The sequence below is a fragment of the Pungitius pungitius genome, chromosome 14 (assembly GCF_949316345.1).
Source record: "Pungitius pungitius chromosome 14, fPunPun2.1, whole genome shotgun sequence".
NCBI lineage: Eukaryota > Metazoa > Chordata > Actinopteri > Perciformes > Gasterosteidae > Pungitius > Pungitius pungitius.
Window position 1 is genome coordinate 7,336,883 of NC_084913.1, and position 23,046 is coordinate 7,359,928.

General features: G+C 44.1%; 2 protein-coding genes across 6 annotated transcripts in view; one reads left to right on the top strand and one right to left on the bottom strand.

Moving 5' to 3' along the window:
• Window positions 1-8,222: 8,222 nt before the first annotated feature.
• rpap1 (RNA polymerase II associated protein 1) lies at window positions 8,223-20,343 on the bottom strand. 3 transcript variants are annotated; one of them, XM_037487146.2, is made up of 27 exons: window positions 20,250-20,343; window positions 19,195-19,391; window positions 18,850-18,998; window positions 18,587-18,679; window positions 18,284-18,470; window positions 18,029-18,181; window positions 17,672-17,902; window positions 16,673-16,788; window positions 16,451-16,549; window positions 15,982-16,083; window positions 15,716-15,883; window positions 15,302-15,487; window positions 14,717-14,851; window positions 14,428-14,598; window positions 14,039-14,196; window positions 13,740-13,910; window positions 13,166-13,361; window positions 12,837-12,946; window positions 12,506-12,701; window positions 12,138-12,284; window positions 11,809-11,951; window positions 11,245-11,677; window positions 10,735-10,853; window positions 10,410-10,641; window positions 10,134-10,310; window positions 9,528-9,584; window positions 8,223-8,638 (listed from the first exon to the last, which is right to left on the bottom strand). In XM_037487146.2, exons 1-27 carry the CDS (start codon window positions 20,258-20,260, stop codon window positions 8,486-8,488), a joined length of 4,290 nt encoding a protein of 1,429 aa, XP_037343043.2. In that variant the 5' UTR covers window positions 20,261-20,343; the 3' UTR covers window positions 8,223-8,485. The 3 variants fall into 3 exon arrangements, with proteins under 3 accessions (XP_037343043.2, XP_037343044.2, XP_037343045.2); XM_037487147.2 differs by lacking the exon at window positions 20,250-20,343 and adding an exon at window positions 19,951-20,044; XM_037487148.2 differs by lacking the exon at window positions 20,250-20,343 and adding an exon at window positions 19,805-19,891.
• A 257-nt stretch (window positions 20,344-20,600) lies between these two features.
• si:dkey-13p1.4 (transmembrane protein 151B) overlaps window positions 20,601-23,046 on the top strand; it is a 158,309-nt gene continuing 155,863 nt past the window's right edge. For all 3 annotated transcript variants that reach the window (XR_009941593.1, XM_062557331.1, XM_037487150.2), the window contains exon 1: window positions 20,601-20,785. Coding sequence is in view for 2 of the 3 variants with exons in the window: in XM_062557331.1 (XP_062413315.1) it covers window positions 20,660-20,785 (126 nt within the window). In the remaining variant the exon portion in view is untranslated. The remainder of the gene's footprint in view (window positions 20,786-23,046) is intronic.

Below are 23,046 nucleotides of genomic sequence, written 5' to 3' on the forward strand. Positions count from 1 at the left end.
TATTCAAACTAGTGCATCAGAAAGAAAACTGTGGTGGGCAAAATATTTCCTCACAATGGACGCAGATGATTAATTAAAAGTTAATCTTTATGTGTTTTAACGGCTGATAACATTTGAAATAGAGCTGCAATAGAGTTCAGCTGTGAATGAATCAGTTCTGAATGTTGCTGAAAATAAAAACATGTGAGAATGTCCCTGCATAAGCAGGTCGTCTCCTGCAGCTGAGTCCTGGTAAAAACCCACTGAAGGCATAACAGGTTTAACCAATGTTGTCCTTCAACTAACCAAGCAGATTGGTTGTCTTATTCTAACCCCCAAAGAAAATCCCTTGTATGCACACTTGTGCTGCTGGACCAAAAAAACGCCAGAAAAATAACAAAATACTTCACATGAATATCCTACAAATCATTGTTTGAGGATACATTGAGTTGCCAGTGTTTACGATGGACCCCAACTGCGGATTAGCTTTGTTTAGCACAGACCTGAAAGGGAGGTGTGATTAAACACAATGTGTTTTTTGTCTCCCATCTAGCAACAGCAAAGCCAAAAGCCTGCAGAGAAACTACTTCAGGAATGCTGACGCTCTGCGTTCTGTCCCTTAAAGGAAGTAATGAGGTAATTGGGATGATTAAGACAGCTTTAAATAAAGGGTTTGTCCTTCACCTCGCCGACTTCTCACCAATCTCCAGGATTTGGCTTTTGAACAGAGCAGAATCAGCTAAAAATATGATCGAAGATGCAACTGAAGATTCACCTGAGTCGACACAAACTTAACTGTGAGTGTGTGTGTGTGTGTGTGTGTGTGTGTGTGTGTGTGTGTGTGTGTGTGTGTGTGTGTGTGTGTGTGTGTAGTATGTGGTGTGTAAGGGTTCAAACCCAGAAGCAGTCATTACAATTACTGGTAAATATGTTAAGTCCTGCTTGACAAATTGGCCTCAAAGCTCACTTCATTTAAGCCTTAATGGTGTTCTTGGGCAAATGATTAACCGATAAGGTATGCTGATACATTTTTCCATGGCCCATATAGCATTACATCGTGCTATGTCACACCTTTGCTCAATTCCCTGTGTGGTGCAACGAGCTACAGACATGATCCTTTGCACCATAACAATGTGTCCATGCTTTGCAAAAGATATGGTCACAATCAGCGTGAAGATGGTGCTGTCAGGGGAAAATGCTAATCGGCTTCCCTTCCATTGAAATCTGCTTGCTTTCAAATAAACCTTTTGGACAATAAAGACCACATTTCTACAACGAGTGAGTGAAATCACCGCCATCCGTAAAATAAACTGTTCCATATATTTCCATTTCTACGGTTGTCTTTGAGCAATCCAACTCAGTGAATCAGTCCTGAGCGTTTGCATGGGGGAGCCACAGTAGAGAGTTGGAGTGTGATACCTTGAAATGATCAACGAAGCGTCCGATTGGCCGCACTCCTGAAGACAGACTGAAAGCAGCTGAGGGGGCTTTATGAAAAAAGAAACACTTCCGCTGCTGCGTGCAGTCTCCATATTGGCAAAGACAAGTAGTATTAAGCTGTAGTTCTAACTTACATGACTTGAGGACACAATGTACCGCCCCCTCTTAGCAAACCATCTAATGGACAATCAGCTTTTGCTATCTTATTTAAAACTAATGATATTTACAAGATCTTTGCCAGGGCTGCTCTCTTATCATCCATCCATTTAATACAACAGCGACAATAGCCAAACATGAAGCAGCAAAGATCTGCCATAGACTCCACATTAACAGTATTTGCATCACACCATAGACAAAATAAAATCACTGGAAATGTATGCGTCTGCTGCTCCTGGCTAATCTGACAGGTCCAGCCGTGCAAAAGTCCAGCCATGCCTCACTACGTCAGCTCCATGTCAGGAGGTAGGGGAAAGAAATAGAGGATTTTAATTCCCAGAGGGAACAAAGAATCCACCCTGCTCCTCTGCCATGGTGCGGCACCCGGGCAGATTTATTCAAATAATTTATTTGAATGCATTATTCACGTGAGCCAGACAGTAATACACAGCCGGTCTTATGAGAGTCAGTGTAGATCTTTTCTATTGACATGTCATTGTCAAACGTGTCTTGGAGGGTGATGGATGAGTTCAGGGATAAATAAGCCCATCGCTCCACTCCGTCTGGAGATTTCTTGCTCTGCCATCATTTCTGATCTCTTCATTTTTTGGCAAAATTCATCAGCAAAGACATTGCTGCTGAGAAGAACACAAGCCAAAAAAAGTTGGACTTTATAGACACCTCCCCTTGTCCTTCCATGACCTGCTATATTAAATCTGAATTAAGTAAATTACATTTCTCTGGGGGCCGTGGATGCCATCGACGAGCTTCTAGTAAAAACATGAGGTTAACAATGTTTGCTATCTGAGCGTTTATGTCATTTTCTGATTTGCACTGAACAAAAAGCACGTCTGAGGGTGATGTCATCGCAGCTCTCACAAACAAAAAAACGCAGAGGTCAAGGTCGGATTCAAAATGTTGGTGCTGCTGAAGCAGCTGACGTCATTGACGATGTCGCGGCGGGTCTGAGCTACACAGGCAACACGTGGCTTCACAAAAGCCCAAATCACACAACAAGGAAACCCCCCAAAGAAACCAGCAAGGGAGCGCCTGCAGAGCACAGACGAGGAAAGAGGCAACAGGTGTGTAGGTGGGCGCGTGGCGTCAGGTGAAGGAGGGAGAGGGGGGGAGGCTTTGAGGTCAGCTGGATGGAAAACAGCACCGGATTCTGCTCTGTGGACCAAACGGAAGACATTCGACAGAAAGTTGTCCCGGAGGAATTGGTTAGTTGCAACCTTATGGTCTTGAAGAAAAACAGACTGTTTAGACTACAAGGAGATCTGTGCTTGGGGAGCGTGTCCTGAGCAGCACCAGAACAAACCCCGGTGATGAGACTACGATCGACAGCCCAAAAACACTGACGGATGGAGATCACCAGTGAGATTGTGTGAGAGGAGTCAAAACGGCAAAGTGGGTGAGAAATAAACTGCAGGCCTGAGTATGAAAAAGAATCGCCTTCCCGACTCATCTCACACTCGAGCTTTATTATAATATGTGTGAATGTGAGAGGAAAGAGCAACAGCAGATGAATCCCTAATGATGATTAGCGTTCCCCTCATATTCAACAGCAACAGTTGTCTTTTTCCAAATACACAGGCAGTGGGGGAAAAATCCCACTTGAATCATGTGACTGAAGTGAAGAGCTGAGAAAGATTATGTGGGAAAAAAATGGAAACAATACGACAGCCACCCGGCCAAAAATGTGTTGGAGCTCATGCACATGTGGAATGACGACAAAGCGTCACGCACACACACTGCACGCACTGCACGCACACACATACTAGAATAACCAGGCTCGACCTACCAGGTACATGTCAGGTAGACGTAGACGTGTGAAGGGGATTCGCACGTCTGGAGTATTCAACATCAATCTGAGCTTCAGTGGTAAATTGACTCCAATTTTAGATTCGGACGCTGTTAGAGGGTTAAATAATTGTTATTTAAAGTAATACCGTATCTTCAAAATGACCATTTGTACATCAATTAATCGCATTTACCATACATTCTCTAATCTTTGTTTTACTGCATGCCTCAAAGGTAAACGGGCTTTTACACTCTCATGCATTTGGGTGTGGTTAGGGTTAGGGTTAGGGCTTTACAAAGATTCCAAATTTAATATAATGATGTCATCAGAGTTACCTCAACCACATATTAAAATCAGAAAAGCTGGTGTGGAGTTTGAATCGGCATCGTGCATTGAACCGCTTCCATCAGGGATTCATGATTCTTCAAGATTCTTTTAAACTGTCCAATGCAAAAGTCCTCACTCAGTCAACTGTGTCCTTTGGATGTTTCCAAAAGTCTGCCTCCACCACCACACACACACACACACACACACACACACACACACACACACACTCACACACACAGCTAAAGTGGGTCATTAACTGGTTCGACTTAATCCTAATGTCTGATTATGCTGCACTTCCTGCTCACTCAGACAGACACACAATCAATATGTCTATGTGTTTTAAAATGTGTGTGTGTGTGTTGGTGTGTCACATCACATTGGGGGTGTTTAAGAAGAAATAATTAACACAAAGCTGCCCTTTAAAGGAATCACTTACATATTGGCGGTTTTAATGGGTTTAAAAGCGCGCACACACACACACACACACACACACACGCTCAGTGCTGAAATTAATTAGTGTGCACTGACTTTCACACTTTGAACTCTCATTTTGTCGCGTCATTGCCGTCCTCATTGTAGGTTAATGGCTGTAATGGAAACGTTTAACTCCATTTAGGTGGATGTTAACGTGCTTTTAATGCTCTCGCGTAAACAGGGATTCGTTCCTTCTGTACAGGCTGTCTGCCGCATCGCTTCAGCCCGTTTTCCCATTTCATCAGTGTGTGTTTTCGAGCTCGTGATCCCGATTTCTTTTACTCACATAATTGGTGACTTAAAATGTTGTTTACTGTTGATGTTGAATTAAAGATAAATTCTCTGGCTCGAAATCCTTCTTCAAAAATTGACATATCAATAAATTTCACATTTCATAATCACAAGAACTCGTTCTTTAAATTCAGTTGTGTTTAAGTTTCAACTTTAAGTATTCAGTAGCTGCTCAAATAGTTCAGTGTCTTCTTTGCTCCCAAACCGTCTGCTTTTCATGCCGGGACGCACATCTCATGCATGGTCCCTCGTTAGCTGGCCATTAAATATTTAACATTCCTCCAACTAAGGAAAAAAAGATGAGACAAGAAAGGAAGACGGCGAGCAGCGAACCTGACGAGAAGACAGAGCGCCGTGCCTTCAACATACAGCCGGGGGTTTGATGTTGGTCATCTTTATTAGAAAAACAAACCATTATTGGTGTAAATGCAGACTTTGATGGACATGTTATGTTCTCCTTTGGTGTGCTTTATACTTTTTAATGAAGGGTCCAGGGAGAACATCTTATTGAAGTTCGAACCACACTCACACTGATGAACCATCTCTTTGAAATTAAGATTAATGAATTCAGTGTGTTCTCCTACTTTTTTTGAAGCATTAGTGACGCTTGGTGGTGGGCCTATACTCATAAATACATCTTTTGTGTGATGTACACACACACACACACACACAACCTAACACCAGCTCAATCACATTCAAGCCTAGTGAGTTTTATAGTCATCACACACACAATACATTTAAAAAGGTTTCTCATCTCTTCTTGTTTTTCAATCTGAGTAGCCGAGGCCTGAAGGCAGGCTTTGTTAGCGGGACATCGTGAGAGCATCATGCCCCCCCCGCCCCCCCCTCTCTAATATAATCAGTTTCAGTGAATTACAAAAGCACCTAATGGAATCAGGACCTGGTGACACTCATTTAGTCCACTCATGTTCCTGCATGTCTGCGACTTTGGAAAGTTGGAAACCAGGAGTGACAGCTGTCGAAACAGCATCTCTTCCTGGTGAGACGGGAGAATTACAGTGAGGGGCTTTGGTTCTGAAAGGATGTCTGAGCAAAAAGTGTCAAATTCTTAGAGGGGATCTCTTATCCTCACTCAAGGCTCTATCATAAAATATAATAATCTGTCCGAAGGCGACTTTCAAGGACTTTGTCATTTTAAATATTTAACTTATTTATCCAGAATGCAAATCAAGACCTCCTAAAAAGAGGAGACCAAAGAAAAGAAGAGAGCCTAAAAGAGCCTGTTGCTTTGGTCTGACATTGGCCTCGTGCAGATGAAGCGAGCAGAAGTCCGATGCGTCCTTTAGTCATACTTTCGCTGATAACGCGATAAACAGTCCGTTCATGGCCCCTCAAACCTTTGAAGATGCTCTGCATGGGATTCTTTGACTGATGAGAGCAAGCTGCACCCCACGTCAGTCATTAATCATCTTGAAAGACCACTTTGATGTGGAAAAGCAAAAAGAATACAGTTGTGGCTTATTATTTATACACATACACATGCACACACAGACAGTATTATTGCATCGTACAGGCGAGACATTGAGGAAGCCACACATAAATAACCTCTTGTAACGGTTTCAATGTGTCTATATATGTGCACGTGTTTCTTATTATCATATAGAACTTTTTAGACATTGATGATATTTTTGCATTGCAGTCACTTCAAACCACGTCTACTATCACTTTGAGATCTGATGTGTTCAAAAAGAGAGTGGGACGTTTTCTTCTTTTCTCTGATACTTTACAACCGAAATGAAATGACTTAATGAGAGAACCGCAGCAGATAAACAACAATCATTGAACAGTTTTTTGATCTTCCCTATGAGTTGTTTTGAAAATATTACAACTGCATCATGTTTGTACTATATTCGTACATAAGTGCCAAATTCCAAATTCAGGGCATATTCATGATTGAGAGGCTGCTTCCACGCCGAGAAAGGAGTTGGCAGCTATTAGCCAACGAAGATAACAGCAGGAACCAAAAGGGCCACCAGCAGCAATATTGCTAATAGACCTTATGGGATTAGCCTGAGGGGGGAATACAGGACGCTTCTTACTGTTACATTATGGCTCCGAATATTACATTCCTCCCAGATATGATGCTGTCTGCTGCAGTGGAATGCGATAATAGCTGTGCACGGACAGAGAGGCCTCACACAGCTCAACATATAAATACTAGAGCAACCACTTATTTGCCTGTTAATCAACTTGAAGCTTTACTCTCTGAGGTATTTAATGAATCGCCTGCAGGTTGAACAGAATAAACCAGAGTTTCTCAATAATCGACAGCAAACTGTGCATCTGTGCCAAATGATGTAATTAACAAAAACGAGCTAGACATCACAGCAGATAATTAAATATGTTTATAAGAATGTTTCCAGATATCACCAATGGAATATTGGAATATTAGGTGATAATCACACACTTCTTCATAACAAACATTTGAATAGCAAAAGAACAAAAGTTTGATTGGATAGTTTAGAAGACTGTTAAAGCTAAATGGAGTTAAATGGAATAGTGTTGATGTTAAATGGATGATGCTACCCCCGCTCTGTGCACACAGGTGTGATATCATTCCAGCATGTTGCATTTAATCGTATCGATTACATGAGGAGTGTAATATGTGATACAATTATGTCCTCTGTTTGGAAGGTGTTTTAACAAGGATTGTGATGTCTGATCAGCACAGACTCTCCAAGATTACAGCGTTCTGCAGATTGGTCAAGCTGTTTGACATCGCTTCACACATTGCTTAACACAGCCAGTCCTCTATTTGGGTAAATAGAATTAGTTGAGACCGTAGTTGACGATTCAAGCCTTAAATGCGTGGTTCTTTGTTGTTACAGAAGCCTGGAGGGATCAGCTCCATAACAGAGAGCCAACTGTGGAAGCTGTGAATCGGATGCAAAGACAGTAGAAGAATAGTCTGTATAGAATTTAATTTAGAATCACATTGGGCAATTTTACAGATACGTTTGAAAGGACTTTTTGGCAGATTATTTTCTTCTAACGGGAAAAACTGCACATTTTCCCACGAATGAGAGCACGTGTAGGACGAGCGCTACCCTCCGATATCCCATTGTCTTCCACAGGCCAATTACATACATGGGGATTTCCCAATTTAGCCAATAAATCAAAATACTTTTTGCCTTTAAATCAGGTTTGGCCAGTTAATCAGAGCATAAGTAACACCTGGCTTGAAGCTGTCTGGCCGTGTCCATGCTGTGTGATGTTGGTAAATACCTTAGAGGGGCAGAGGTTTGGAAGTTAACCACAAAACACTCTGCTCATTTGGAAGAAGAAAGACTCCACCTCCATGAGCACCATCTCTTTTGACTGGTGGAGATTCTACAGCAGCAGAAAAAAACACAATGAGAAGATTAGGCAATTTGAAAAGAAACATTTGAACTGGTGATGGAGGCCCAAAAGTATTTACTATCATTTTTATCTTAGTAGCAGCTTTATAACTTTTGGGGGGAAAATGAAAAAAAATACAGGCCTTTTGCCCAGCAGCGCCATGTGATACTGCACTTTTTCGGATTCTGTTTTTTTATTTCCGCATCAGTCCTTTTAGGCTGCACTGTTGCCATTTGTTATACAGTATTAACAAAATAATGTACCCTTTTCCCCTTTAATTAGTTTAAAGTCAATGACATTTTATTCAAATTGTGTTGATTTGCATCTGCTGCTAAAGACAAATTCATATTTTATGGACTATATTTGCAATGAAGTAAAGAAACACTGAAAATCAAATTGAAAACATGTTTTATTCATTCAAGAAACAATTTCAAGAGTGCCAAGATCGATCCCCAAGCAGAGGCCAGGCCAAACGTACCTTTGGTTGGGCGTCTTTTAAGAAAAAAAGGCAACAGATAATGTTCTTGGAACCTCGATGAGGATCTTTTATAATTTCACACTAAAGTCTCACTTGCTGTCCTCTTTCTTTTCTCTCAAGTCTCATATTGTCCCGCCTCCAGAACTACTTTTGTATTTTTCCACTTCCTGCTGCTTTCAATCTCCTTTGTGATCGCTGCGGCCCTGTTGTTGTCTCAGGACACTCGCCAGACGTTTGGCTCGAATAGGAGGAAGTTGCTCATACAAATCAAAGCCAAACTCTGCCTGCTGTTGTGGCAGACGGAAGAGCAGCAAGTGGTTCCTCAACACCTGGAAATGAGTAAGAGAAAAGGTGAGAAGAGCAGCGGGGGGTGTGGTTGCCAGCCGGCCATGCTTGTTATCGTCCCTGAAATGACACCTGCATGAGTGTCAAGTCGATATTGTATTACTACTCCTGCTCAGCAAGCACAGTTTAAACATTTAAACACATAAGGAAGCGATACATTAATCTGCTCTGTTCTCAGTCTCTCATCCATAATCACGGCCGTCTGTATGCAGCTGGTATATCAAAGTTTGAAACTTGTTTTAAGTTTGAGTTCGTATCCTTATGGTTATTTATGGTTAAATAAAAGAGTCAGCTAAATGACATGTAATGTATATGTTCATTCTTGTTAAACTTGACTGGGGAATGTGACTGATTCAATTGACATTTTTCGAGTGCTTTACATAAAAACAAAGAAAAGAACAGATTTAGGTTTGAATTTGATTTTGCAGGAGTCATCACTTTTCAAACTGTCTTAAGAAATCTTTGTAGAAATTGATTTGGAAGCGAGACACGAGCAGCGTGTAGGAGCTCCGTCATTGATCCACACAGACATTGATCAGTGAGCATCTCTGTCCGTCTGTCAGCTGCAGCTCTGCCTTCACGAGACTTTCCCACAGCAGTGAGCCCGTGTTTTCTTTTCAGAAAGCATATTCCAACGTCATCATTGGACAATTTTGACAGTTTTCTGCAATATCTACAATGTGGCAGGAAAATAAATTGTGAACGATTTAAAACAGGTCCAAAAACGGTAATAAAACAATGACTTTCAGAGAAAATCCCCTCAGAAAGTTACATGTGAGTTTGTACAATCAATAAACGACTGGCAGAGTATGAAGATCAGAGATTAAAAGATGGAGGAGAGAAAGCAGCATATTGCAAAAAGTTTCGAAGTACCTCGTCGGTCAGGTAGTGAACTTTCCTCAGCATACTGTGCCGAGCTGCTTCAACCTCCTGGAAAAAGGAGCGAGAGAATTTAAAATCAAAGGTCTCGTAAATGTAGTGAACTGACGCACTTTTAGTCTAAAGGGTATATTTATCAAACCATCCACCTACATGTGTGAGTCTTTTCAGCAACACTGCAGTAAAAAACAAATGTCTTTGTGGATGGAGTAAATAACTTGCTGAATGTGTTTCTTATTATAGGGCGTTTACTTCTAAACCGTTAAGTCACATTCCATGACTTACATCAATATTTAGGATCACAAAAGAGCCAAGTGGAATTTGTGAGACCAACTCAGAAGATGCTCCTTTGACGGTTTATCGATAAAATGTGAGTTTTGCCGATGGAAAAATGTTAAAAGGTTTATTTATTTATTTGGTGCAGAAAAAGTGCATAAAATCCACTCTCACAAATCTAACCCTTGATGTATTGCCGCTGTTGCAGCTTCTGCTTTTGTGACATTTGTTTTACTGTGGCCAAAAAGCACAATCCTAACATTTATAAATGGGGCAGTGCAACAGACTTCATTAACAATAGCCTGGTGGCATTCTGTTCTGTACCTGCGCTGCAGCATCCTGAGAGAAGATGAAAGCGTTGACGTGAGATAAGGTGACCACATATAAGACAGGACACCAGCAGGGCTTCAGGGTCCCCGTCACCAACGAGCGGAAGTAGAGATGGAGGAGAGGGAGGGAGTCCTCGGGGGGCGAGGTGAACCGCTCGATAGGAATGGAGAGCTTCAAACAAAGTGGCAGAAAGACGAAAACGAATTAATCCCAATGGGTCATAAATTAATCACAGAAGAAACAGTTAATTTACTGGAAATAATTTTGTACCTGAGCCAGAGTGACTCCCAGTGACCTCAGCATTCCCACATGTTCTCCGAACACAGCCAGCCTCATGGTGGCGCTGTACCTCCTCTGCAAGGGTAAGAGCAGCCAGCAGCCAAACAGCCGGTCTCCGAAGGACACCGCTTCGAACTGGCTGAGAAGAGCAGAGTAGAGGTCCTGGAAGGAAGCTAGGCCGGGAGGAGGGACGTTCAAGTCCAGAGAGTCCAGCCTTGAGCGTCTGAAAATGGGAAGAAACGTAGTTTGACCCAATTCTCTGCGCTCAATTTAGCTTTTGTACTGCGAGAGTTAAGGACATCAAACATTTCCAGACCTGGTTAGCAGTCTGAACAGACCCCAGGTCAGTTTCTGAACAGGTCTCTCCAGGAACAAGTCACTGGAACACAGGAACACACAGGACAGGCGGGCGAGTTTGGCCACAGGAAGGATCACCTACAATATGAAACAAATGTTCTGGAAGTTAGTAACAAGAACCAATAAATGGACAAATTAATTTGACATTTGTTGTGGAGAAAATTTGCCACAAGAAGTCTAGGCCAGGTTTACGACGCGTGCTTGAACTGCAGACATGTGCTCTCCGTATGTCAGAGCCGTTGCCCTGTTGTAGATTGTGCCAGAGACAAGAATCTCCAAAAGAAATTCCTAAAGGGCGGAGCAGTGCGTTCACTCTGTTCTCACTTAAGAACCAATGAAAATCATTGACAAATGTCAGTCTCCACGAAAGCTGCAAAGTTGGTCTAAAGGACATTTGGTGATTGTTATAAAAAGGACAACAGTCAAAAAATATTTTCACAATATCAAAAAAATCTAATTGGGCGTGTACCTTTAATGCCTCTTCCCTCCAGACCTCCAGCAGCAGCAGCCACTGCAGACAGTGGGTCACCGCCTGCAGGGCGCCCTGCGGGAGGTCTTCCACCTCCAGCCCTCCCCCCTCGGACAGACCTGTCCGCTCATACAGACTGACGAGGGGGAGGAAAGGCCAATCGGATGGCACGCTGGGACCAGTGAGCTCTGGCAGGAGATGGGAGCTGATCCAGGGGTTGCGGCCGAGGAGAGCGTCTCGCGACGTCAGCACGGATGGCTCCAGATGGGCCAGATGAGTGAGGAAGCAGCCTCGTATGGACGGCAGCTGGATGCAGGCTTCTCTCAGCAGGGCTCCAACTGTCTGCAGAGAGGGAGAGGTGTGTTGGTGCGTTTCCTCTTGGAGTTTCAGCTCTCCCAGCTCGACGGCCTCGGGTCCGCCGCTGTGGGCCTCTCTGGGAAGCAAACATATGAGTAATGCCGTCACTCAGAGGAAGCAAAGGAAGACAGGTATCACTTTCCGCAAGTGTTGATTGTGTGGCCAATACAATTTAAACTCAAAATGAGTGAAGTAGAGTCGGCTTACAATATAAAGTCCTTGTTAAAGATGATGGTGGAGAGGAGTTCATGTCCCAGGTATTCACTGCCTGGTAACAACCAAGGCAGCAGAACCAGCGCCACCTGGTGGTAAAGAGAAGCATGCTTGGCCACTTCGGGTTCAATGGACACCTGAGAAGAAACAAAAATGGTTGATTAGCGGAAAATTAGAATGCGTTAGTAAGCATTACTAGTGAAAGGTGGACTTGGTTTGTAATAGAAAGCTACCACAACCAGAATAAATAGCAAAGATACTTTTACTGAAACAAAGCTTTAACGTCACGCTTTAAGTGAACTTTTATCGAAGCTGGCGTCTACCAGTCTGTGCGCCAGCCGCAGCAGCAGGTAAAGGAGGTGGTGTTCATGACGGACGAGCCAGGCTCTGCTGTGACAAAGGGGGGGCATAGCCTGACTGCAACTTCTCAGGTAACTGGTCACAGGCTCTGACAGGAGGAGGCTGGTGAACTAGAGACAGAGAGGGGGAGTGGCAGATTAAAATAAATAAAGATGCCAAGAGGCCACGACAACAGATGACTGTGGATCCTTTTACTGAAGGTTTGCTTAGCAGTGATAAACTCCAATGAACCAAATATATGTATTGCACGGCTCATTATTGTCTGTCCCCCGTGCTCGCACTGTGAAAAAAAGCCCCCTAAAGTTCTCCCCAACTTTCACTGAATTTGCACCTTGTTGCTGAGGCCTTTGTGGATTCCTGTGATTGTTTCCAGTAGAAGCCCCAGGGCTGTGAGCAGAGGGACGGGGGAGTTAGGAGAAACCACCCCCGGGCGGTCCCTCCATCCTGGGCAGGCCAGACCAGGGAGGCTGGGAGCGGTTTCTGGGCCCAAGCGATCAGACTGGACGTTACACACCAGGGAGGAAGACCTGGAGAAAAAGATAGAAATGTTGGTCCAGGTCAAGAACAAAAGCAGTTTTCCTTATCTAGACATTACTACTTGGCAATGTGACAACTGAAAACAAGAAATAACAAGACTGTCCTGGTTGCACAGTGAGACCTACTTTAGGTTGTCAATCAGGCCTTGGAAAGCATGGTGGGACATCAGAGGGACGAGAATCTCGGACGCCAGCCGCTCTATTTCCTGAAGGGTCTCGACCGGCTTGAAACAGTTCTGAGAAAGTCGTATAAGTTCACGGATTCATAGCTTGTTAAAGCACTCACAGATTAGGAATCAGGAAACGTTTATTGCCATAATATGTCAGACATACATGAAATTTGACTTGGCGGTTGGTGCATGACAGCAGACAACATAGTGCAGGGATAAGATAAAAATATAATGAAATATATATAATATAACAACGTGAACCTGTGGGGGGACCGCAAGACACACCTGTCGGGAGAGCTGATGGTAGTAAGCTTCGAGGTAAGTTAAGTAAGCCGGTATGACGACCAGGCTGACGTCTCTCTGAACTGGATTATCGAGGTCCTTCACAAAGCCCCTCAAATGTCCCAACAGGGAAGCCTGCAACCCTGTGACATGACCCCAAGACACTGGGGGAGGAGGGGGGCATTCCTCTCCCTGGCAGCTGTGATAAAACAGAGTGGGTCATGTGTATTGGGCTGCAACAAAAGGCATTTTCAGCATTGATAATCTGTCAGTTTTGGTCTTTATTGATTGATTAATAAGCTGTTTGGAAAAAACACAATTCTTCTGACATGTTAAAGACCAAAGTCGAGCTTGACGTCCTCAAATGTCTTGTTTTGTCCACAAGATATAAAATGTTACTGTTACAGAGGAGTAAAGACACAGGAAAATATAAACCTTTATTCCTTTTTACTTAAATTATTATCTAAATAGTTTCTGATAAATTGTTGCAGCTATAAACGTTGATAAACAGGATCCAAGTGTGTGATAATTTTTCCAAACCTCTTTGATTCTAATAGACGTATTAAATGATGTATACCTGACCATGCCAGTCTGTAGCTCCTGGTGGCATCCGGCTGTGTGTGTGACCTGCGTGAGCAGAGAAAGGAGAGCGAGGACCCGCTGGAGCTGCAGAGGCAGCAGAGGATCCGCGAGGGAGAGGACCGCGTGAACCGACTGCAACGTCTTCGCTAAGCCCGGATACAGGTCTCTGTGGAAGCACAGTGACAAGAACTGTGAGACGAACCCGCTGCCCTGCTGGGATGGAGTGAGGTCAGACCCCCCTCCCCCATCTAATCAGGTCCATTCTCCCTGGTCTGATCGGATGCGTTCACTTGCATGTATAGCTGGCAGGCCTGTCCGTAGGCGGCTGCCACCGCCCACAGCCTGTAGGCCTCGGTGGTGATCCTCAGGGCCTCGGTCGGTTCCACCAGCAGCTCAGCGGGCTCCACACTCAGCAGACAGGGCAGACGCTCCCTCACTCCAAGGGAGTTGAACTGGGGAGACAAACAATAACGGGATCATTAACATGGAAAAGTGGATGGCAATTACACGGTGCATATCATGAGGTTATCAATATGTGTATAAATCAGGAAAAGCGTAGTATTTCATATTCTGCTCGACTCGTTTTACATTCGGTCGCGAGGGCTGCATCAGTGACCCTAAACACAAAGTCATTCTAACGCACGGCAAAGCTACACTACACCGTTGCCTGCAGCGGCGCTTACCAGCCTGGCACAGGCATGTCTGCCAGAGGTGGCCAACACTCTCAACAGCTTCAAGGCGCCGGCCAGCGGGAGCCCGTACACAGACTGAGGAACGGCCGAAGAGGGCACCGTCCAGGAAGCGGGAAGGAACTCCGACAACACCGTCTCCATCAGGCGAGGACATTCGAGCACCTGCGAGTGAAATGCAATCTTACTACATTTGATAAGGGGGAAAAAAGTTCATTGCACTGCGAGCATGTTTGACAAATCGCAGTTAAGAGACTCTTTTTGTTGCTTTTGTTGTTGTTACCTGGGTGGCAGAGATGGACGAGTGCCTAGCGATACGAGTGAGGATCTGCAGGACGTCCTGGACCACTGGAGGAGAAGGTCGGAACACCTCAAGGATGTAACGCAGCCTGGGGAGCAGTTTTATCTTTAACAGACCCTGAAACACACAAAGCAAGCATTCTGTCTGTATTTACAGAACTAAATAATCCCTGTTCATTTCCATTACAAAACAAAAATGGAGAAAGACTCATATGGCCTCTGACTTTCTCGAAAATCGTTTATCAAATTAACTTCCCACTTGACGGTTGTATTGCTGAGGGCAAAAGGAGGTGCAAGCACCTGAGGACTACTGGATATATTTATTAGCAGTGAGTAACTAGCAAACCGTAATGTATTTAAAGGGTTCTCTGTTGAACCGCTAAAAAAAAGCACACGCGGTTCAGCTCGCTCTGTTACTCAGTTGTACTAAAAATAAAGTATGCAATTTGTAAAGCTGTCTGTTACACTGCTGAAGCCCAGCTCGCTCTCCCATCAGTGTTTGTGCGCCTTTGCACCCAAATGACACGGATAGCTAAACCTGAGAAAGCCAAAGAAAAGTAAAAAGTACCTTGACAACATCCTGCCTGGCCACATCGTGATCAGTCTTCCTCTCCTCTTTCTCCTCAGCCGTCTCCTTCATACTTTCGGGCAGCCCTTCGTCCTGCTCTTCTTCTTCTTCCTCCTCCTGAGCAGACGGCAGCAGGGGGAAGGAGGCGAGGCCGCGAAACCAAGAGAAGGTGCAGTCCAAACACTCCTGAGATGGCCAACAATTCACATTTGAACATTCGGGACAAGACACTAGGATTGGGACTCAGATTTTGCTTCTGGTTTTAAAATATTTTTCAATAACTGGTTAATGTTGCTGTGACTTATTTGTGCACTGCATTTTGCAGTTACTCATCAAACTTTAGTAGTCTTTGTAGACATTACACAATTACACAATCACATGAGAAGGACGGCATGCTTTAATGGATTGTCTTACTTCATCGTCTTCACACACAAGAAGGGCTTTGAGTGCGTGCACGGCTGCAGACATCACTGCCTCCACACTGTCGTCCAGGGCAAAGCGGAGCAGGAAGAGCAGGCCCGCGTCCAGCACCGTGGACACCACGCTGCCCTTCAGAACTGACCGGTACTCCCCAGCTCGGGCCTACGGGGTAAGCAAATCCACCACTTGGGTGACTACATAACAAAGACATGTGCTTCTTCACAGCAACTGTGTGTGTGTGTGTGTGTTTGTTTGTGTACCTTTGAGAGGATGTTGGCCAGGGTGCCTAGGGCCAAACTCCTCTGCCTGATGAGCTGACTCCGAGACAGCAGGAATAGCTCTTGCAGGGAGTAACCGGCCCGCTGCGGAGAAATCCTCAATGTTAGGAGCAAAATCATCTCAACGCAAAATATCTGGCGCATTGTCTGTAATGCTAATGTTGAGATTAATCTGGTTTTCAGTCTCAGAGGCTTCACTTTTTTAAAGGTGTCATAAAAAGTTCCAAATCAGAGAGTGGAATTGCTTCTATGTTTAATTTTACAAGAATGCTCTCTGGACAAAATGTTCACGAAAAACCAATCCAATGACAACCTTGCATTGAAATGAGCAAGACAAGAAATTCAAAAGACGACAGGTGACAGATGACAGGAAAAACATGATGAATAGATCTGATAGGGTTGCAAACAGAAAAAAACAATAGTACAAATAAAATGAAAATTGTCCACTGACCTCAGGCTCCTCCCCATGATGATGCAGGCCTAAATGGGTGGGCAAATCCTCAGTGGGAGGAATCAAGGCCCCAGCAAAGTCAAACCGAGCCTGCATGGCCTATCAGTGTACACAACCACAACATTTGTTTACCAATTACAAAACTCATTAAAAAGGTATTCCTGAAATTGAGAATTTAGAAAGAAATGGCATCTGCTGGTGGCGTAAGAAATATTGCTTTACCTTGTTGGTTCCTTTCTTTCTGGGCGCAGGCAAGTCTCTCATCCACTCCAGCTTCTCCGGCTCCAGCTTATCCATGTTGACCCATTCCTTCTGAGGCTTCAGCAGCAGGTCCTTTTCTAAATTCCCACAACACAAGGATTTAAAAAATAGGTTCTTGACTGTGTATGCTTTTGTGTAATAATTGGTTTGACTGTTGTAGGCAGTACCGATAAAGTGACACAAAGCACTTCTGCTAACTAATCCTTCCCACAGTTGGGATTAAATATCTGGTTATCTCTTCCCAAACCAAAGGCCATAAATCATCTTTTATTGTTCATGGTCCTTGAGGACCAAACTAACGACTCTTTCTAAATAAATCAATGCAGATTGGATGGGTGGTGCGCATGTTGCCTTCATACGATCACTTGGCAACACTTTCGCCAGGACTGGGAGTATCTATTGTTTGAATGATCTGCAGTAACTTCATTGCATAAAGTGGCTACTTCTGGCTCTGTCCGGCCTTCCTGCTGATTAATCAACGGAAGTCAATGATCAGCATTATGTCAGGATTTTAGCCTCGCAGCAGAAGCATCGCACATTAATTATATAATCAAGAGAATGGACCCTTAAGAGAAAGGGAAGCAGGCAGAAAAAAAGAAGTGTGTGAGAAACATCAGGAGGAAGATGAAGGCAGGAATGCAGTTAAGAGACAGGCGCGATGGACAAGTGGGGTTAATTGTAATCTGTGGAGCAACTAAAGCGGTCAGATGAATGAGGTTGGTTCAAAAGTACAATATTTATCTCTGAGATGTGGAAAAGAAGTAGAAAGTTGCATAATATGAATTATTTAGTAAAGTAAATATTTTTAATTAAGTACATTACACTACTGCAATATAAGCAAGACGTAGTGCGAAATAACAGCTTTGTCATACATATCAATTTGTTGCTGCTGTAGAGACCAGGAACAACTCACAAGGTCGACCTGATTAAAAAAAAAGGTTGCTTTTAAATCCATCCTACCTGTCACAGCAGGTGGTGGCAGAACCTCCTCCTCCTCGTCCTCCTGCTCCATCTCTACTTCTGGGGGGGTTTTAAACAGCAAAGCAGCATCGGAGGAGACTGGTTGTCTGTTCCTATTTTCAAGAGGAAAATTGTGCTTGCTGTTTTCGCCCTGGGGTTGTTTGGATGAGGAGGCAGAGGACGGGCCACTCTGGGCTTTGCGAGATCTAACAAAGTCCACTAGTTTGGGATCTGGGAAGTAGAAATAATGATGTCTTATACGCAGTGGTACCAACAATGTACTAGTTATTATACAAGCTCACGCATACGACTTCATATCAATATATATTAAATCATGAGGACGACATAGTTGCCTACCGAGCTGAGACAAGAGCTTCTTCTGCTCCAGGAGAATCTCGGACTGAGACATGGCCTGCAGCTTAGCCTGGTTCTCCCTGTGGATCCGCGTGCTTTCCGCTGAGCTATCTGGGCCCCCGACCCCCCGACCGGCACCTGTGACCGCAGTTGGCTCTGGTGAGTGGAGAAGAGAGGGCAGATGAAGACAAAAGGGAGACCAGAATAATGTAAGCAGTGAAGCACCGGGGTCCACCAGCGTGTGAATTATTAACTCACGATGGCCTGCTGCGCCACGCTGGTCCGTCTCCATGCTGTTGTCAGGCGGCAGGTTCTGCTCTCTGCGTTCAGGTGTGTGGGAAGCTTCTGGTGCGCAGCGTAAAGCTGTCTGTCCCTCCTTCAGCCGCTGAGCTGCTAACTCACGTGCAAAGAGGCTCTTCTTTCCAGCAGCGGACGACAGCGGCACCTGGTCAGCAAGGATGAATGGATCAAGTTGAACGCTATTCAAGCTTGAATAGTAAATCTTTAAAGGATATTATCAGATTCCAGTCTGTTACTAATTTTTTTTTAGCGTTTCCTTACCTGACTGCTGGTTCCTGAACGGTGCATAACTTTAGGGAAAGCCATGCCTGTGTGTGCTGGTAGAGATATCGGAGTAGAGCTGGTATCTCTTTCCTTAAACAAAGACAGATGTTACAGATCCATTAATGAAATAATAAATTAAAACATTGATACCTTTAGATAAAACTTAGCTAAAAACACACTAAATGTGTGTGTACATGGAGAGACTGCAGTCACAGATTATGATTCATACTTGGGATTTGCACAAAACAACAGGTACTTACAACTATTCTTGAGAGAATAGCACTGACGTGAATGTCATGTCGGTCCAGCCTCTCGCCAGCATCCTCATCCTCGAAGGTAACGCGACCGGCTTTGAACCGAGACTTCTTAGGAGGGGCTGGCGTCAGTGACGGGAGTTGGTCCGGAAGATCTGGAGAAAACATAAAAGATATTTAATAATCTTACATAGCAACATATAGGGCCCATGGTTAGACATTGTTGTGTAACTCGTGACTGATACCTACCCACCGAGCCTCATGTGGAGCCTGGGAAAACCCACGAAATGAAAACTGTCCGGGAGTTTTTTATATGGTAAATGAAGGGGAAAAAACAGACTCATCACTCACCTTCTATAGTGACAACATCCCTCTGTCTCCCTTCATTAGCCACGTTATCTTGCCCTCCTTCTCCAGCCTGGCCTCTCCTCTTGTCGGGTCTGCGGACCACATTGGCAGAAGAAGGTGCCCCAGAGGTCAGAAACTTCTCCTGCTCTCTTAGGAGGTCCGCCTCAGAGTCGGATGGCTTTGGACGTCGCAGCATCCCTCTGAAAGACACACGAGATCGTATTAAATATGATGCCACTGGGGATTCTGATCTGCATTCATTCATCGATGGAGAGAGACACTTTGGACAGACTGGTTAAGTGAACGGTTGCGAGGATTCAAGGAACCCAAAGTTCCCTTTTTCCACTCTGAACTCTGCTCTGAAGGATATGAGGTCGTCGTAATTCAAGACTAACGTGACATATTTGCAATGCAACATTAACGTTAACTCTCGAGTCACGTTAATCAACGTCAGATGCTGAACTTCGGGTAGGGTTGCTAAACTCGAGGCAGACTACGGTTATATGGGAGTGAAAAACAGGACAGAAAGCAACACACGTTAACTAACGTTACTCAACCAAATAAATGACAACGAGCGTCACGTTGAGACGCGCGGGTTATGAATTTAACTCACAGTTAGCTTTCATTAGCTTGACGTTAGCTTGAAACGTCAAACCGTACTTGGTAAAAGGTAAAACTATCCAACACAATCCCAAATGATGTCGTTGCTATATGGCAGTCTTTGTTGTTTTAAAATGTGTGAATTCTGTGGTTGCTAACCTTAAGTGAACGCTAAGCGTTGGGTCCGTGTTGACGGCGTGATGCACAACTCTACGTAGACCAGACGGAAGGTTTATAATGTAACACCGGACTCTGCCTTCAAAATAAAAGTTCGGCAGAGCATCCAGAAAGAAAAGCGCAACGACTTGTTTTTTTCATCTACATCCTCCATATTCTGTCAGAAATGGCTAGATATTTAGAGGCTTGGACGACACATGCAATGTATACGACTTGTTAGCAAACGTTTTAATGCATAGTCGCTAATTTATCCCGTGCAAAACGAAGGGTTTTCCGAATACCTCGGACACATCTCGCGTTATCCTCCTCCCTTCTCCGGGGCACTTACACGGCGAATCGACATCTGGATCAATATTGCGTAGTGACCGTTTTTTGTTGTATTGCTTTGTAGGGTTTCATTAGATCATTTAAAACTGGCCATTGACAACACGCCTTCGCCTGCTGCATAATGGTCAACCTCTGCTGCCTTTGCTGCGGTGAAATCCCTCACCCCCGCCCCCCTCCGTCCGGGCAGGCGGGAGCACCGCGGGATCCCCGCACCGTGCAGCAGCAGCAACCCGCTGGCTGCGGCCCAGACGGTGCGGGGCCGAAGGGGACACAAAAGGGGGGAGCGACCCGGGGGGAACGCAGCAAGTGCAGTAAGAAGGAATGAGTTTTTAAATCTCTCTCTCTGACATGCGAAAAGTGCACCATGCTCTCCTCCGATCCGGACCCTGCGGAGGACGCGCCGGCCAGCGGTCCCGATGATGCTGAGGGAGAGGAGGTGGAGGAGGAGGAGCAGGAGGACTCGCCAGCTGAGAGTGAGGTCCCGGAGGAGGTAGGTGTAGTCATTCAGTCGCTCATTTGTAGACAAAAACATTTTAAAAAAGAAGTTCCTATCAACTGATGACGTTTAAGTAATACAAGCTGACAAACTCAAACATTATTGGTTTGTAATATAAATGTATACTATTGAAAAAAGCTGTGACAGCAGAGTACACATGCTTTCACCCTGCAGCCAGAGTATCTTCTGCTTGATGAAATGTCTCTTTTACATATAGAATCCATTGATGTGGAATTAACTAGAATGTGTAGGCGGAGAGGAAGACCTTAAAGAAGCCTTGATGAATAATTTGTGTAAATGCTTCAATCCTGTCGACTGGCAAGCATTATTAATAAATGTCCTAATGATTTTATACTGGAGTAAGATTTCTAACATAATCGTATGAACAGAAAACCACAATTTGTGATTTAAAGTTTTGATCAAGTGACATGCATGGGTCTGTGTTTGCTCCACTGTGTCCTCCTCCGCCTTTACTGTCATGGAATAATTACTATGATTCCATCTGGGGATTGGCTGTGTGCAGCCAGCCGTGCACGGATAGTAAGAGAGCACGAGTTGTGTTACCTCAGAGCCATTGTCCATGTAACTGCCAAAGGAGTAAAGTACAAGAAAATCCTGCCTTGCTTGCAAACTTGCTATTTATCTTCAGCCAAACAATTTTCTTTTTTTATCCTAACCTTAAAATCACTAGATTTTATATAAAAAAGCTCAATTTGAAGTGGGATATCTGTGCATCTAAACCATGTAGTCTGTAAAGTCATCCAGAGGCCTGGACTGAATGCTTTCTTCTGCACAAGATTCTGTTTGCGCCATAAATAACTGAGGTGGAACCCGCAATGTGACAACTCCCCCCCCAACCCCCCCCCCCTCCCTATGTCAGAGAAGTATTGATGGGCTGTTGCATAAATTGTTTCACCATAAAACACCAGAGGTAATCGACAAGAAAACAGGAGGTCGTTTATTACCAAACTAAAATATTAGAAATCGCCATGAAGTCAGACGGGATCATATTACTTTTGATGTAAAACTCCAAAACTAAGAGATGCACGTTAAATGTGTCAGTGATGGTTTGCTCTCTTTGTGCACAAAGGGTTACATTCAAGCCTCATACTGTTACTGATGAAATAGCTTCAGGCTATTGTGTGTTTGCTGAATGTGCGACCTTTCTGTTTCTGTTCGTCTGCCCAGAGCTAATACTCAGCAGATACATTTAGATTAGAGGTGTGTGGGTGTGTGTGTGTGTAGTTAAGCAGCGCCGAAAGAAGTATTCAGATTGGATTTCTTGATTAATGTGACATATATATTTTACAGAATATATATATGTGACAAGTTTGAGTGCAACGACCCATGATTATATAATATTATTTCATTATATTTAGTAATGGGATGAGCAGCATTTTTCCTTAAAAATGTCAACCCTAGAGTGCTATTGGATGGCTTAAGAATATTAAATACTATAAAATAATATATAAATAAATATATAAATATATATTTACAGGTAGAAAACCAACATCAACAGTAGTCACAATATTTGGTTCCTTGCACGTTGGTGGACAACAAATAAAAATGTGTGAAAACAGAACAATTTGCACATTATAACATCACTTTTAGAAGATCAAAAGATGTATGCAGAGGTGGACCTTGCAGACCCTGCAAACCCCATTCAATCTCATTATGTTGTCACATGTACCACCTCTTGGACGTCATGGGGGTGCGGCAGAGGTGGACCAGCATTTCCCCCTTGTCAATGCCTTCCAATATTGGCAATGTAACTCCTTTCCACTCACAATCTCCTCTGTCTTGGTGTCTCATCACATCATGGCCGAGGACATCGGCTCCACCCCCACGTCTGTCGACAGCATAGTGACCGTTTTGTTGTCCTTCCACCCGACGGCCGGTATCCCATTATCACCAGTAGCGTAGTCACATCTACCAGGGGGAACATTCTTTTTTTCTCCATTTCCTTGACGGTCTTGAGTGTCGGCTTTCTGATCTTAGTGTCCCTGTCTGTCCCTGTGCGTCCTGCACTTACGGTCCCGGACGTACCGCTTCAGCTCCAAGCTGCGGAAAAAGGTATCCAGAAAAAGGCCATGGAACTGGCCAGGACAGAGACAATCTGACTTGGATGACATCACGTAGGCCACCTGAGTGACCCTGGTCTCCATGGCCCAGTAGTCTTCACCGGTTAGGAGCGAAACGACTCCCATAAAGATGATTTCCTCCTCATTTGTGTTGAAAGTGGTGTATATGTCTTT

What these genes read in the sequence shown, in the direction of transcription:
- rpap1 (XM_037487146.2), bottom strand. An exon ending in GGCCTGATTGACAACCTAAA is followed by an intron (nt 12,702 to 12,836) that starts GTAGGTCTCACT and finishes CTTTTTCTCCAG; the next exon opens with GTCTTCCTCCCTGGTGTGTA. An exon ending in TTCACTACCTGACCGACGAG is followed by an intron (nt 8,639 to 9,527) that starts GTACTTCGAAAC and finishes ACTCATTTCCAG; the next exon opens with GTGTTGAGGAACCACTTGCT.